This window comes from Gymnogyps californianus, chromosome 1 (genome assembly GCF_018139145.2).
Source record: "Gymnogyps californianus isolate 813 chromosome 1, ASM1813914v2, whole genome shotgun sequence".
NCBI classification, from domain to species: domain Eukaryota; kingdom Metazoa; phylum Chordata; class Aves; order Accipitriformes; family Cathartidae; genus Gymnogyps; species Gymnogyps californianus.
In genome coordinates, this window is record NC_059471.1 from 102613593 (window position 1) to 102629798 (window position 16206).

General features: G+C 41.7%; 1 protein-coding gene across 1 annotated transcript; it reads right to left on the minus strand.

Annotated features, from left to right (window-relative positions):
- Positions 1 to 2789: 2789 nt before the first annotated feature.
- On the minus strand, positions 2790 to 15825 carry IL10RB (interleukin 10 receptor subunit beta). Its single transcript, XM_050911053.1, has 7 exons — positions 15772 to 15825; positions 13236 to 13359; positions 11746 to 11915; positions 9355 to 9521; positions 7533 to 7683; positions 5812 to 5969; positions 2790 to 3572 (listed from the first exon to the last, which is right to left on the minus strand). Exons 1-7 carry the CDS (start codon positions 15818 to 15820, stop codon positions 3360 to 3362), a joined length of 1032 nt encoding a protein of 343 aa, XP_050767010.1. The 5' UTR covers positions 15821 to 15825; the 3' UTR covers positions 2790 to 3359.
- Positions 15826 to 16206: the final 381 nt, after the last annotated feature.

Sequence of the window (16206 nt, forward strand, 5' to 3'; positions counted from 1 at the left end):
TTGCGCTTCGTATCATGTGCCTGAAATTTTACATAAAGTTCCTTCTGTGTGTGGAGGAAGAACCTCATTTGTCTGTGGCAGGTTCCTTCAACTGCTGTGGATCATGCCTGGAGGTGAACACGCTCCATGTTTACCGCAAGTCAGGTCTCAATGAGCACCACATGTAGGAGCTCTGAAGTACAGCTTATCACCATCTTTTGGTCATAAACCCTCCTTTGAGGTCAGAAGAGCGAACTTTAGCAAAGAAAATAGGAGTCATTCAAGAAATGCCTTGCCTGGTTCAGCAAGCTAAATCTGTCTTCTAACAGTCACTGAACGTACAGCTTCCCCTGTCCTCCTCACGGTGCGTTGAACAGCCTTGCTGAGATTTCTCAGGTGCTGTACGCGTTAGCTACAGGCCTTACCCCTCTCCTGCTTGCTCTGTCATTACGCACACAATGTCCGTCTGCTTACTCAGGGGGCTTCTGTCTCTCCCATCACTGCGGTATCGGCATACCATAATCCTCATTTAAGAGCTGAGGGAAGTATAAGGACAATGCAGCTAAGCGATTTAACCTGAGGTGAGAAGTCAGCAATGAAGCATTAATCACAGTCCTCCACAAGGTCAAATCATTATTTAACATTACTTTTGAATTCCTTTATAAACAGGAATACAAACGATGCTTTGCTACACTGCACAAATGCACATGCTGGACGCTTATATGACTGAAGGGAGAGCAGACAAGCAAGCAGACATCAGTGTTAGAGGATGCCCTGACTATAAGGTTAGCGCTACATGAAGTAAGACTTCTGGCACCAGATAATCGAATCAGGATTTCACAGAATGTCTCCTGCCCTATCAGGATGATCTTTATTAAATATATTCTGCATTGGAGCCTTCATTTCTGTTCTGTGTGGCATATAATCTCCTAACTTTATTTACCAAGTTATCTGCATTAGAATAGCAATGCTGTAGTCTAACAGCTCTGTCAGCTTGATGTCCTCAGACAACTGGAGCATGGTATGATTGAGGGTTGAACCTTTGCTAGGATCGTACAGGTCTCTGGACTTTCTGGGAACTTTGGCGACCTATTGACATGCAGAGTTGGGGAATTCATTCCTATTTCATGCTAGTTGTGGTGCAGTTTGAATCTTAATATATTTTTAATTTTGGAATTCACTATATAAAGGCTTTTTGACGATGATATAGACAGTAGGTTAAAGATGGGTTCACATGAACTTAAACCAGCTGTTTCTTTAAAGACACCACGTTCCACATCAAAGAGAAGTTAAACAAAGCGGTCAGGACAAATCCTTCCTTTCCCCACGTCTTTGGATGTGTTGAAAGAGGAAGCAGTATTCTGAGAATGGAGCCTTTCTCTCTCCTCTCATGTGATAATACAACAATTGGTATTGGCAAAGACAGGAGGGGAAACGCTTCCTCTTTTTAAATGGGGGAAGCTAAGCTCTCAAAATTTCAGAGACGATGTACTTGCACACATTCTTCCTGCTTTAATCTAAAAAGACTGTATCTCCGAATAGCAAAGATTATTTTTTTTCTCTCCCCCAGTTTGGCTTACCAATGAACCTGTAATGAAGTGGGAGAGCACATGGGGACTGCCTTATCTGTGCCCTCATCATAACCTTTGAACCAGCTGACTGATTTCAGCCACATTTGATAGACAGTAACTTCCTGCTTTTCCATGAAAATCAGCCGCCGGATAGATGAAAGCAGCTCTACTAAAAGAGTGAGGAAAAGGCAGGGAAATCTCAATCCTCTTCTCTTCTGACAGCAGCTGGCCAGCCAGCTAGCACATGCATTGATCATATGAGCTATGCTATGTGGTTTTTGCCTTTCTGAAAGCCAAAAAAAAAGGAACAACAACAACAACAAAAGAATATACAGAAGAAGCTGCTACTGTGGAAGGAGGGATAAGGAACACACAGGGAGCTGAATTTTTACAGTGCAGAAGTGTACCAGACACAGAACATTGGCCTTCATTAGGATCAGCACTCAACAGAGCAGCTTTGGTGAGAGGTGAAGAAAAGCACCAATGAAACAAAATGCCTTAAAAAAACCAAAATGAAAATGCTCCCCCATTTTTTCCATATCCCACATCAAATCAGACAATGATGGAAATTAAGAAGTGCAGGAAAAACATGTGCAGATTACATATAGCTGGGAGGTACAAAGAGTCAACGCCTGTTCTCCTTGTCTTCTTCCTGCAACTATTCCCAAGAAGTGAATATTTACGCATTAATTAACAAACCTCGAAACCACAGCCAAAAATTTTGCAATTCCCACATCAAGTTATGATTTACACAACTTCACTCATGGCAAGTTACTTTTGCTGACAGAATTTAATTTTTCACTCTCATTTTGGTGTAATAATACACACAAAAAAATTTGCATCACTCACAAAATTAGCGCACAGTGCAAAGGTCACACTTTATGCCCCTGTGTTGGTGTGGACATAACCTCCATATGCATGAACAGGGCTATGCAGGTGAGATGGTATTATGTAGCATGGGAGTCACATCAACCTGGATTTACTGGTTTTTTTTTTTAATTAAGAATATGTATTGGCAGATAAATAACATGAACCTACCTTTTAACTCCCACTTTAGCTGCAAAGTTTTCCACAGACTTCAGTGGACTCTGGATTAGGTAGACAAAATTTAATTAGCCGTAGAAACTGCAGGGCAGAGGCTCAGGGGACTGAGCAATACCTGAACATAGAGGGCTATCTGGCAGTGCACTGCTATGTTCCCATTATCCTTAGCGATGAAGTATGAGTAACACCTTGCAATGCAAACCACACTGAATATTTGTGTTTGGTTTATTCATACCAAGTTCATACCATCATAATAACTTCACAGTTTTGCATCAGGTAAAAAAATATTCAATAGAAAGGCTATGCCACTAGGGATATCCTTAAGAAATACACACAATTTCTCATGGGGGAAAAAAAAAAAGTCAGATCAGGTCTTCCTTTACAAAATATGATTTTCTTTTACAAACCTTATACAATATGCCATTTTGATTACCTTTTGCAATAAATAGTTCATCAAAGTTAAATTAACTAGTATTATATATATATATGATAATTGCTTTTTAAATTAATGTCATAATACAGTCCTAGGTATTGCTACAACTTAACAGTGAGCCACTACAAACAGTGGCGAAAATTACGTATCATTTAATTCCTCATTTATAGTCAAGTTTCTTGTACTTTGAAAAAATAATATGATTCTGTCAAAAGTCTGTGTACACATCTTCGTATATGAATTTTTACTGTCTTAAGAATGCAGCAATAAGAAGATAAACTCAACAGCCCATTTGCTTTTCTTTTGGTCTGAGTGAAGTATGAGGAGTACATTTAGGCCTTTTCTGAAGCTGGTACTATTCTTGAATCAGAATCTTGTTGTTCAGAGTCCTGAAGATGCTCTGTTGTCTTGCTGGTCTCATCCCCAGTCTCATCACTGTGATTTTTGGATTCTTCTGAAATGACAGTTAGCTTGTCATAACAGAGATGCTCTTCTTGTGGGAGTGGAGAAAAAAACTGCGAACCACTGGGAGGCTTGCTCAAAAACTGCAAAGGAAACAGGAAGTGAGAATTAGGCTGCACCAGCCATACCATCCTGTTTGCTTAGAAATATGTTTTATATTGTTTTCCACACATCAATTGGCTTTCTCAATCCTTAGAAGTTGCAGAGTGGCGACAACATAATAACCTCTCTGCTCGCTTTAACATCCTGTGCAAGGCTTGGAAGCAAGTCGGAAATGCCTTTATTTGCAAGAAGATACCCCAGGGATTAGTGACTTCTTTGGAATATAAACTTTCTTAAAAAAATAAAATACCTAGGTTTTGTTTGGAAACAAAAACTAAAAATGGTGACTTGACTGTAGGTGAAGGAGTTCGCAGAGAGATTTGTCAAATAGCTCCAAGAGATGTGAATTGTTCCTGCCATCTCAGAGAGCTGTCTGCTCAGACATGAAATAGTGATGCTTTAAATGTCAACATAAACCATAACCATTTAGTCAAGTAAAGGAGAGGGAGGGAGAATTGTGGGGCTATGCAGTTCAGTGAGAAAGATGACTTAATTTTAGTACTGAAATATCACAACTTCCTCCCACTCCCTGTTCTATTGATAAGATGGAACCAGCCTCAAGAATCAACATGGACTTTGCAGGATGTCATGACTGTATTTTGAATGTCATCACAAGAACAGCACACCTACTCAACACAGTAATAACATGTCAACCACTCGGTTTGGCAGCTGAAGTGGCAGTTCATTTTATTGGCAGTGGCTGGAGGAGTACAACTGCATTTTGTTCTTGTGACCTGACCCCTGTCTTACTTTAGTGCATTTTACATGAGAAACAAGCCGCTCTATCAGGAGTCCTGTTCACTGTAATTACAAAAATAAATACTAATATCATTACTATTAGACCTTTTTCTAGCAAACTGTAATTTGATATGTTCTGTCAGTAACCTGCAATCTCAAATGTTCATGTAGTGAAATCACTGCCTTTGATGTCATTTTAGATAAGCATGACTGACCTTTGATTCTGTGATTAACCACTATAACTCACTAGCACAAAATGAAAATCCTCCCTTTCTTGTGAGAAACCTGTAAGCAAAATGAATTTGACCACATCCTGTATTGATCAGAGCAATGCTACCTTCCCGACAGCTGAGCTCCAGGTTCGGCAAACTACTGTGTGCTGAGCACATGCTCAACTTAAAGCACAAGACGATCGCTAAGCCAGCTGCAAAGCCTTAGTCTGCTGAACTCTAAGCGAGTCAAAATGAAAGACCCAGAGAAACTGCAGGAAACTCAGAAGAGTACAGTTTGCTAACTTTGCATACATAACACTCTGTATAGCCTTGTTTCTTGGAGGAGATTCTGATACAGCCTTTTTATGTTGCTGTACGGGTAACAAGGTCAGTGGTATTCCCCAACAGTAATGGCTAACATTCATTGCTCTCCTTTTATCTTGAATTTTCAGACTTCACTACATTCTTTACTTAAGTTAAAAGTCATTATTATATTTGTGAAAGAACTTCGTTTCAGGAGAACAAATGTGCAATTTTAAGTCTAAAATGAGATAGGGGAGACATACCTCAGTTGTTCGTTATCTAAAAAGAGGAACTGATGGTTAACACCTGTTACTTTCACTTTAAGATGAAAGAAAACATCCTGTTTCTAAGCCATATAAAGCTTCATATTACAAATTATGCAGTTGCTTTAGGAATAAAAGTCTATGCCAAGTTTTTAAATTGTTCAGCTTTTAAATATTTTGGACCATTCTGTGCAGAACAGTTCAAAATGACAGTATTTTAGAGTTTATTATACATCGGTATACTTCAAAAGGAAGTCTAATTTCACTGCTTCTTACTTATGTCTATGCAGCGCCACAGAACTTGATGAAAAAACTGAGGTAACATTCATGCAAAATTTATGACCTTATAATGCCAGAAATTAAATGTTAAATGAACTAACTTCCACTACCGTTCTCCCGCTGAAAAGTACCTTCCTTTGTCAGCTTTTTCCAAAGTTCATGACTTCATCATTTACGCTTATTTGAATGGCTTTTTATGTTTGGCAGAAGAGCGAATTTTACCATACACAACAACTATGTAGCAACAGATAACCAGCATTGTTCCTTATAGTCTAAAAGCCCCTCAGAATAGTCTGCACTTTACAGATGGCTAAAAATCAGGTGCAAATAAAAGAAGCTCTAAAGGTTTTGGCACAGAGAGCCTTTGAAAAGCAGGCGGTTCTGCTGAAAAGGCTGATTTTAATTGTGTTAGGTAGAAAACAAACCTCTTTCAAGTGTTGTGGGAAAATATATGAAGGGCAGAAAACATGTTTGGTGAGTCGATATAGATACAAAAAGGAAAAGAAACAAACAGGAACAGATATTACAACAACCAACATTGATCCTATAAGAATGGTCACAATTATCCACACAGGAGTTACACCTGCAAGAGACAAGAAAAAAAAAAAATTACAACTGCGATTACTAATTTCTGAATATATTCTTTTCAAATTATCATTCTCTCTATGGAATTTAAAAAAAAAGAAAATTATTACAAAATCGTAACCTAAGTCTTTGTTTCCAGATGGAAAATACCTCTTAGCTCTTAAATTTTTAGTCTGAATAGGTTGAGGAAGTTCTTAATAAAGTAAGCTCACAAGCCATCCTATTTAGACATTTACAGTTACACATACTGGTGATTCTACATGCAATACTAGGCAAATGATTAAAGGAAAAAAGACCAACAGAACCATACACAAGATGATATCATGTAGAAAGCTATTGTACACTCTTTGGTGTTTCAGGAGTGTAGGAGTTGGCACATAACACTACCAGAGTATAGGCTTCCACTTTTCTCTTAAAGAAATCTGTAAAAATGGCAGCAAGTAAAGACAGCAGGGGACAAAAATCGGTAAAACTCTAAACTACTGAGCCTTTAAAAAAATTATGTCATGCACAGGGATTTCACAACAGGCAATGGGAATGAAGATGTATCCATACATCACTGTATAAATGTTTTAAACCAACCTACGCTTACTAAGCACTGTTCTAGCCATGACCTAACAAGCAACACCACCACCAAAACCCACCTGCAATTCAGCTGCAGTGCATACAGATAATATACATGTAGGAAAAACATATGAGGAAACATTTTATGAGGAAAAACACATGAGAAACAGGTTAGCCCAGTAGCTTCCCCAGGCTTCCCCCAGATGGCTTCCCCATCAACTTGTGTCTCTGTCTCCGATTTTCCACACGTTATCTGAGGGTGTAAGTCAGCTGAAATACACATTATGCCTGTGAAAAAGACAGTATCTAGGACCCCATCCTTTCTTTTAACTAGGGACATGAAGCTCCTTGCTAAGATGACAGGGTCAGACCACGTGGTGGTTATTGCTGGGCTCCACAGACAGCAGCTAAGGTGGCATGGCTGGAAAGGAAAGTGCTTTTGGTACTTAACTGCCTTCAAAATGAGAAGGAAAGTATCGAAACAAAATATTTGTTTATATTATTGATTAATAACTGCTGTGTTTCACAACGAAAGAGCATCATGGCCTAGCCTCGTGACAGACACTGGCAATACCACCACAGATGAAGCAGACTGCAACACAGGGTCCAATTCCTTTCTCAGTTACAAATATATGGAACAAAGGTTTTCATAGGATAATGAATACAGCTGATGGTAAAAGAAATTCAGACACACAGTGTGATCAGTGAAGAGCCTATGCTCCATTTAACTCTGATTTTCAGAGTATGAGGAACACAGAGGCCTCTGCAGTGAAGTAAAGCATCATGCCATCGGTAGCATATTGCTTGTAGTTTTCACTTCGTTTCCAACTCCTCCACTCCAAAGGTACACACGTATTAACCACCAAACAATACCAAAGTAACAAACACATCCATTTTTGGAAGGTTTACACATTACACTGATTTTCATTTTGAATGGCTTTGCAGATTTCCCAGTTCCCTACAGCGCGTGTCCCATTGTGAATGCACCAGGTATTACCGTTGTGGGTTGTCTGCTCGCAAAGCTCTCCGCTCAGTTCCCCTGTTTTGTTCCACTCGGGGATAACTGCTTGCACTTGAATACAATATATTGTCCATGGCTCCAACTGAGATAATATTTCAGAGTTATGTTTAGTATCTATGTGAGTTACCTAATAACAGAGAAGAACGCAAAAAACTTGAAAAGCACAAGTCCAGTGAATGGACTAGCTAAGGAATTAAAATTACACTTAGTATGACAAATCCTAGCAGTTATAGCTGCAATGTGAATAAGGCTTTTAAAGGCAGAATGAAATGCCCTGCCTGTGTCACATAACTGACAACTCTACATTGATATCACCTATGGTTAGAGTGTGAGACCATTCACACCACTGACTTTCTGGCTGCTTCTAGCAGCATTAATGAAGTTTTAGGCTAAAGAGGACTACAGAGATGTGATAAGTGAGATCTGCTTGCAGAGAGAAACAATTGCTTAACCAAATGAGATCAGCTAAGAGTGCTGTCACACGCAAACATAATTTAGTTTGAGACAGAACAAGTAGGATGGATGATCTAGACCCAAAAGAAAAAAAAAAAGACAGAGAAAGAAAAAGGCTTGTGAAAGCTATTAGGTGACTGACAGCAGATGCAACTTGCTGTTTAGAAGCATGATTGGTTATGTCCCTGTAACTATACGGTCCCTGCAGAGTATAGGAATCCCTACATGCCCCATTACGGAGTAACAGATTGTTTCTCAGGGGTGAGAAGACTCTATAGCTAGGTTTCAACATTTTGAGCAAGCATCCACTTCAAAAAACAACTTATGAAGTTATATAGTCTATGTCTTTTGCTTCTTTGATCCCTATGAAATTTCCCAGACTTCTGCTCTGAAGTGTGACAAGCACAGATTCTACCTGAATGTCCTGCTTTCTCTGGTAAACCGCCTAAGTTTGCACCCCATATGCAGAAATACCTTCATTTCTTGTAGGCTGGGAATTGAAAGCCAGTCTGTTTTTTGGGAAATGACGATCCCTCATTTTCTGAAATTGAATGCCAAAGAATTTTGCAGGGTAACAAATACAAATCAGAATTATATGTAGTGGAGTCCTATTATATGAAAATTGTACTGATGTACAAAGCACTAATTATGCTGTGACTGGTATCTTCCAGTAAAGGGCTTCCTTTTTTCCTGTAATAGAACCCATGACCCTATAGTTAATATATTATTTATGATCTTTCTCCATGCATTTTGTACGGAGAAGTCTCTTGAGCTGAGTAACACATCTGTTTGTGGAAGAGGCTGTCCATGAGAGGAAGAAAGTGAATTACAACTGATAGAAATTGAAGAGGTGAAGGTGACCACAGTTAAGGTAAGGCCTCATCCCTGGTGGTATTCAAAGCCCAAAGTCCCACGAAGAGCACAAATACTTGAATGACATGAGATTTGAATCTAAGTCAGCTAATCGCCATGATCACAGGTACCGCTGATGTTACAGCTTCTAAGTTTACCCTTGCTTGTATGTGTGAAATACAGAGATTTGGTGGGGAAGACTGCATCGCAAATAAACACATCACTAAGCTGAGGGAATAAACTCTCATAATGTAGCAGTTATTTCTAATTATGGAAAGAGCAAATTATATCCATGCTACTGTTTAACTACACAGCTATCTGCCATTTGCTCTGAGTAGCAGTTGTAGTGACTAGACTTTATTACACTGTAATTAGTAGAGATACATTTTTACTTCACTACCCTTAGCTTTCAGAACTTCATCAGTATGGTATTTTACCACGAAAAGCATGTATCAAAGTCATGGAGTCACAATACCCAGGAAGCAGAAGTTACCTCTGTGTTGCTGCCTTTCTTCCAGTACCATATTCTGTAATTCCACGAGCCGTAATATTGCTTTAGAGGCCATTTGTCATGTTCATGTTCAGCAAAAGGGCCTATGAAATCCACATGCAGGGACCCAGACTCTGACTTCACTTTTACATCAGGTGGCCCAATGACTGCTATGTATTAGAATGGTGGAAGAGAAGAAAGGAAGGAATTCAGTTTCACATTGTTTTCAATTTGACATTTTTATACAACCCATGACAATGCATGCTTTAAATTACTTTCTTCTAATAGATAAAATTATTTCCTTTCATAGGTCAGGCATAAATAAATCCTTTCCTTATAGAACTGGTCTTGAAAGGGATTTATTTTTGCAGTTAAATAACAGATACTATTGCAGACTACATTTCTCATACCTAAATAAACTCAGTTCTCTTTTGCCAGCTGTGGTGACTCCTGGGAGAGGAAGGACTATTTCTATAGGTTATTACTCACTTCTCCTTCTGGGCCAAGCTGTCACAACATCTGTCTTTTCTGAGTAGACCCTCTAGTGAAGTGTTCTAATGTTTCTTTCATTGTGATCATTTTGAAAAACTGAAACATTCGAATTATTTCTGCATGTCTTCACGATTGTGCTCCTTAGACTGAATATTATATTTTCGCATTTTGTAAATGGCTTGTCCTTATTATGTTTTTGTGCCACTACCTAAGCTATTCATTAGTAGCTTAGTTATCAACGACGTTGTGTCGCCAATGAGCTCTCCATTAAAGTCTCCTATAATTCCAGCAAACAACTCTGCCTTGGCTACCTGTACTAAAGTTCTGCCCGGCTACAGTCACACTATAAAGTGTCTAAGAAAGGAAGAACTCAATATACAGACAATTTTGCTTTCCTCTAGAAATATGTACTTCTATAATTAAAAATAAAAAAACCCTGCTTGCTGGACCATACATTCATGTAATGCTCATGAATATGTTGTTGAACGTACAAAAAATAATGTGAGGAGGGTCTTGGTTACTCTGGTTTTCTTAGGCTGTTCCTACAATACAGTGTGGAATTTATTAAAAAAGCACTAGCAGAAATAATAACACAGAAAGGAATATCAGATATTTTTATCATGATGCCCTGCTCAGATCAGCTATGACAATATTAAAAATCCTCATGTCCTCCTCAGAGTTTTGGCCAGTTGGCCAGTACTCCCAGGTCTTTCTCTCCAGGTAGTTTTATACCCAGATTTTCCCATTCAGGAATAAGCTGCCTTTCCAAAGCCAAGTCTGCTCTGAAGGCCACGGGCTCTTTCACATATATGTCAAACTACAACTCTGTTATTAATTTACAAGTTTGCTCTATACTCTGAAATTCCATCCATACTTTTTGTATTACATTTTCTTTTGGCTGTAATTTATACTTGCAATGTTGTAAATTTTTTTGCATGCTATGTATCAGTGCTTCTGTTCTAGGCAGATTAAATTATATCAACATTATGCTTTTGGAGAGATAACCAATAAAAGCATTTTGAAAAACAAGGCTGTAAACGGTAAAATTACACTCTGAAATCCAAGGAACAGAATGATGAAATTCAAGCAAATGGAGGCAGAACAAGGAAAAAAAAAAGGATTTTTAAAAGTTTTTCTCAGAGATGAGGTGTAACAGAAGCTTCCTGCATGGTTTTGTATTAACAGCTGTGAGGACAAAAAAAGTCTTGGGTAACAGTAACCATATAATCTAAAATAATTTGGTTTTTGCTTATGAGTGCAGTAAGAATGTACAAAACAAAGGATGCTCATTAGTAAAAACGACTCTCATTCCCAAGTTCAGGTGACAGCACCATGATTAACACCTCTGTTGTGCACTCTAATGCAAGGCAATGTCTAAATCACCTCTCACAAAAGACTGTAAAGCTTCACTAAGAGAATGGCAATATTGTGCAATGAAGATTTCTTGACTAAAAATTAATCTTTCTCTGTGAAAGTGTTGCTTTTTCTTTTTTTAATTAAAAAAAATAAAAAGAAAGCTTTTTGCCTGACATAGCAATGAAAAAGAAAGTAGTTGAACTTATTTAGATATACAGGAAGTCTGAATCCTTGAAGAAAAGCTCTCCTTGGCCAAAAAATAGAAATTATCCTTCTTTTAAGGGAAAAATATACATTTTTGTAAAACCTCCTCAAAAGAGGTTTCAAGTACCAATACTAACATCTAGCTATAACAGTGACCCTACTATGCTTTCTGATAGCAACTTCTGCCTTCAAAAATTGAAGGTGTTACAACTAAGATTTTATAGTTCAATGTAATTAAATTTAAAAATGATCTGCATGCTATAGCTTTTCTTATGGAGCCAAATTGTAAAGGTGCATTAATAGCAGGCAATATTTTTTGTGGAAGATTAGAAAAAGGCTTACTGTCATCCATTGGCTTAAATCTGATGGTCGCCCAGTCTGAATGGTTATTTTCTGACTCCGCTCTGACCCGTAAAATGTAGTCTCCATATGCAGACAGAGAAGAGACATTGCACTCTGTGAGTCTCAAGTTTGTGCTCACATTTTCATATGTGTCTTGAGGGAAATTGATGCTGTATGGAAGAGAAACAAAATGTGTATGATGTGTAAATTATAACTGACTAAATGTCTTTCCTCTCAATTAACTGGAAAAGTGGCATATCTGTTTGTTAATACAGCCAGTTCTGACTCATGAACAAGAAAAATCAGATCCAGTGTATACGAAACATCGTTACTAGTGTGTACACACAAATTAAGCATTTTATATGCATCTATAAATCCATGATGAAGTTAGAGATTAAAATTATGATTCAGTAAATAGATGCCCTTTTCTTGACAGTGGTTAAAAAACTTGATTCAACAGACAGTAGTTATCAGACAAGTCTGCAAGTATTAAGACAATATCGCTATGCACGGCTTTGCTGTCTAACTCGGACTTTGTTCAGAACTGTCTTTAAGATATGCATATAAGGAAAAGCCAGAGAAAATAGAGCCTGAGAACTGACTGGGAACTGTTTAATATATGATATTCTTTCAGTTTTGCATCAAAAGGCCACCTAGGAACGTAGTGATCAACAGGTAATTGCTACCAGAACCCAGAAAAATCTTCTTTCGACTACGACAGCCCGTACCCTCGGTTTGGGGACTTCTCCTCAGCAGGCATGTGCCTGTGGGTGGCATCATCTCCACTTCACATCCTACCCTGTCTTGGCCAAAGAATTCAACCTTCAGCAGGAACGCGAGACCTCTGGCCCATCACATGGTTTCCCTGTCAAGCACGGAGGCAGGCAGGGAGCTCACCGCTGGGCTGGGGAAGCGGCCCTCTTCCTTGGGACAGCCACACAGACCGCTTTTCCCAATAGGAAAGACCAACTCGGAAGGACACAGTGGCAAAACCAAATCAAAGCTAAATCAACCCACCAAAACCGACAAAAGGAGACCTCAGAAAACGCATCCTAAGTTTAAGGCACCGAATGGACGAGCCACCAGCCTGCAGTTCATGGGGCATTTCCACTGAGGGCGCAGGCAAGCTGGCTGCATTGGTGGCAGAGCACAAAATGCCGCTGGAGTGAAAGATCAGATAAGGTCCTGATGCTCAGCGAGACTAAGTCTCTTGAATCGCAGGTAACAGCTACATGATAGACAAAAACCACACACACAGAGCTAATAACAGCCAACGTTAAAATGTGTTTCTGGTTCCAAAAAAAGTATGTACAAAGCTACCTTGGGTGTGAAATGTGTAGAAAATGCCTCTGCCCTGTTATTTAGCTCAGAAGATAAGCCTCTCACAAGCTAAAAGAAAGGGACAGCTACTGATCTTCCTATAAAAAAGGAAACAAACACACGCAGCTGTAAAACATGAATTGAAGAAAGCACAGCTCCCCCAGACTTACCTCTGAGATTGGACAGTGTAACTTATATTCCCTTTGTAAAAACTAGGTGCATCCCACTGTAAAGTGCTACGAAGATTAATTGACATAATTCTTGTGTTTTGGGGTTTTGGCACTATTCCAGATACTGTGGGAGCAATCAAAAACAAACATACATTTTAGTGTGTGTTCCTCCAGCGACTTCTCAGTCATCCAAAGCTTAGATACAGCCTTCTTTCTCTTCCTTGCCTCAGACACTTTTTTAAAAACAGACTTTAATATAATTAATTTAAATCCTGATGCCTATCATTCCTTCTGAGCTTATGCAACAAAAACAAATGAGCCAGCATAAATGATTTCCAGTAAGTACCGTCTTTATGATATCATAATTTATTATGCATGACTGACTTGTTACTGCCTAAGACTTAGGGCCCATCAGGCCATGTGCATGAACTCTCACTGAGATTGTCAAAATCAATTTTTTCTAAGTAGTGCTCCAGTAGCACTATGGAAATAACATGGATGTGTGGAATGATTGTTGGTTTGGTTTTTTTTTTCTGAAGAGGAACATGAACAGTCTTTCTACACAGACCTGGGTATAAGACTGAAATAATTAAAAAAAAAAAATCCACCATAAGCATGTTTATATCTTCACTGCATGGATTAGCATTGCCATTTAAAATGCTTTACTCACCCTGTTATTAAGCCCCCCTTTTGAAAAACAGAGATAAACAAGAAGTACCTTCGAAGGCAAGAGGGCTATTAAATATACCATACAGATAAACATGTCATTAATTGGCACTCTTCACAAGTGACGAAAACATAATCGTTTTGCTTTATTGAAACTGAATAAAGGAAACCCTAAGTAGTATCGATGAACAGTCCATTACTATTATGATTTAACTATTTTAAAATAATTGTTGGTATTGAAACTAAAATAGAAAAGATTTTGGCCCATTATTGCAACACAAATGATCAATGCAAACAAACCCTGTCAGATCAGATTAGCGCTTAAATGTCACAGGAGTAAAACCTAATGACATGTTCTAAGATAAATAACCTATTTTATATGTCTATAGTTGATGCATAAATACATGAAATGAATGCGTCAGTTACCCACCTTTAGCAGACCAGAGTTTAAAATCTAAACCCTGCTTAAATAAAAACTATTTCACAGACTCAATTGCTACAACGTTACCCTCGCACCCAACAAATCAACTCAAAACGCGCTTCACATCGGAAAAGCAGAAGTTGCTTGCTCCCCTGCACCCAGACCTCCTTGACAGATGCCGTCCCCGTGCCTACGTGCCCTCACCGGGACCCGCCTCGGGCATTCGCCTTCAGAGGTCTCTGCCCCTGCACACGCTCTGCCCCTTTGCAGGCACCTCTAGCCTCCTGCTCCCACATCTTCTCCTACCTGCAAAATCCCAGATACGCAGAACGCTAAGGAAGATGGGTGCAGGTAGCAGACTGCAAGGACTCAGCGCGAACAACCCAGCTGAAAAAAAATCTGGCTAATACAAGGCACCCGATTTCTCCTCTGCCACACGACGTGGTCCTCGCTACAAAGGACCCTCTCTAGGGTGCTGCCCACACTTTGAGGAAACTCCCTCCAAAGGTTTGAGGCAGGCTTGTAAATTCCCAGTAAAGAGCATGATGCCTTTGAAGGCTCGCTTCCCTGACAGCGTTTTCTACTTGAAAAGCCTCCACGTACAGTTTTTCATTCAGCGCTGTGGACCCAAAGAGATGAGAAAATACTTCTGTGGTTTTCTACTTTGTAAACGGAAGGTTTGTACGCAGCTCACATCACAGCCGCAGATGCGGCCTGCTTTGGGAATCGCGCGGCCCGGGCCACTTTCAGTGGCCGTCGGTGGCGGCCCTCGGGGCGCTCTCGCCGTGCCCGGAGCAGGACGAGCTCTGCCAGAGGCGGCCAGTTTTGTGCCGGGCTTTGCAGGCGCAGCTGCGCCCGCGCTCCCGCAGCTCCCGGTTACCGCGCCCGGAAGAGCGTGGTTTCGCTCCCACACGCGCGTTTCACCACCGGGACTTGCACAAGTCTCCAAAACCGAAAAGGACAGTTCCAGTTTCTCAGCACAGATACAGCCTTCGGGAAGAAAAAAAGCGCGTGGGCAGCGGGAGCTGGGCCCCCGCCAGCGCCCCGGCAGCCCTCCGCGCCTCCAGCCAAGGCCCCCTGCCAAGGGCGGGCGGCCGCCGCCCTTTCCCCACTCCCCTTACGGCGCGGCGGAGGACACCCGGCCGGCTGCTCGCTCGCTGTCGGTGCCGCTCGGCTCGTCACGGCAGCGGCGCAGCCCGCGGAGCCGCCGCCAGCCGCCGGCTCCTTGCGGCCCCCGCTATCGCCGGTCGCCGGGCTCTCGGGGCAGCGCGGCCCCGGAGAACGAAGCCGGCCGCCTCTAGCCACCCTTCCTCCCGCCGCCCCACTGAGGGCCCGGGCCCCGGCCCCGCCGCCGGCCCCCCGCTGCGAGGCGGTGATCGGGAGGACGATCCCTCGCCCGGGCGGGCCGGGCCCCTCCGCCGCCCCTCGCCGGGCGCAGGGCGGACTCACCGCAGAGCAGGAGGCAGCTCCAGAGGGCGCACGGGAGGGCGGCGGCCATGGCGGCTGCCGGCGCGGGCGTCGCTCACCGGGGGAGGTGCCGGCGCCGCCGCGCCATGGCACCGGGGCGCTGCCCTCGCAGGCGGGGGAGCGGGGCCGCCCCGGAACCCTTCCGCCTTCCCGCGGCGGGGCGGGGCGGTAGGCGGCGGTGTGCGGGCACCGCGGCCGCCCCGAGCTGCGGGGCTTCACCCTCCGCCAACGGGGCTGACCGCCTCCGAGCGCCGGGGGGACATCCGCCCGCGCCCCGGTCGGCTCGCCCCAACTTTTCCAAAGCCTCCCCCGTTCGCCACGGCTGCGTTCCCCTTTCCAGAAAGAGCATACCCAGCACCTGAACCTTCCCCACCCACAGGTTTGGAAAGCTGTTCATCGGTGCTGTGTTTTAAAATA

Bases quoted from the DNA above. Each gene is read 5' to 3' on its own strand.
- IL10RB (XM_050911053.1), bottom strand. From the start codon at position 15,820: ATGGCCGCCGCCCTCCCGTGCGCCCTCTGGAGCTGCCTCCTGCTCTGC. The intron at 9,522-11,745 runs GTAAGCCTTTTT...TCTAATACATAG, and splicing joins ATTTAAGCCAATGGATGACA to CAGTCATTGGGCCACCTGAT. The intron at 3,573-5,811 runs GTTTGTTTTCTA...TTTCCTTTGCAG, and splicing joins TCCCACAACACTTGAAAGAG to TTTTTGAGCAAGCCTCCCAG.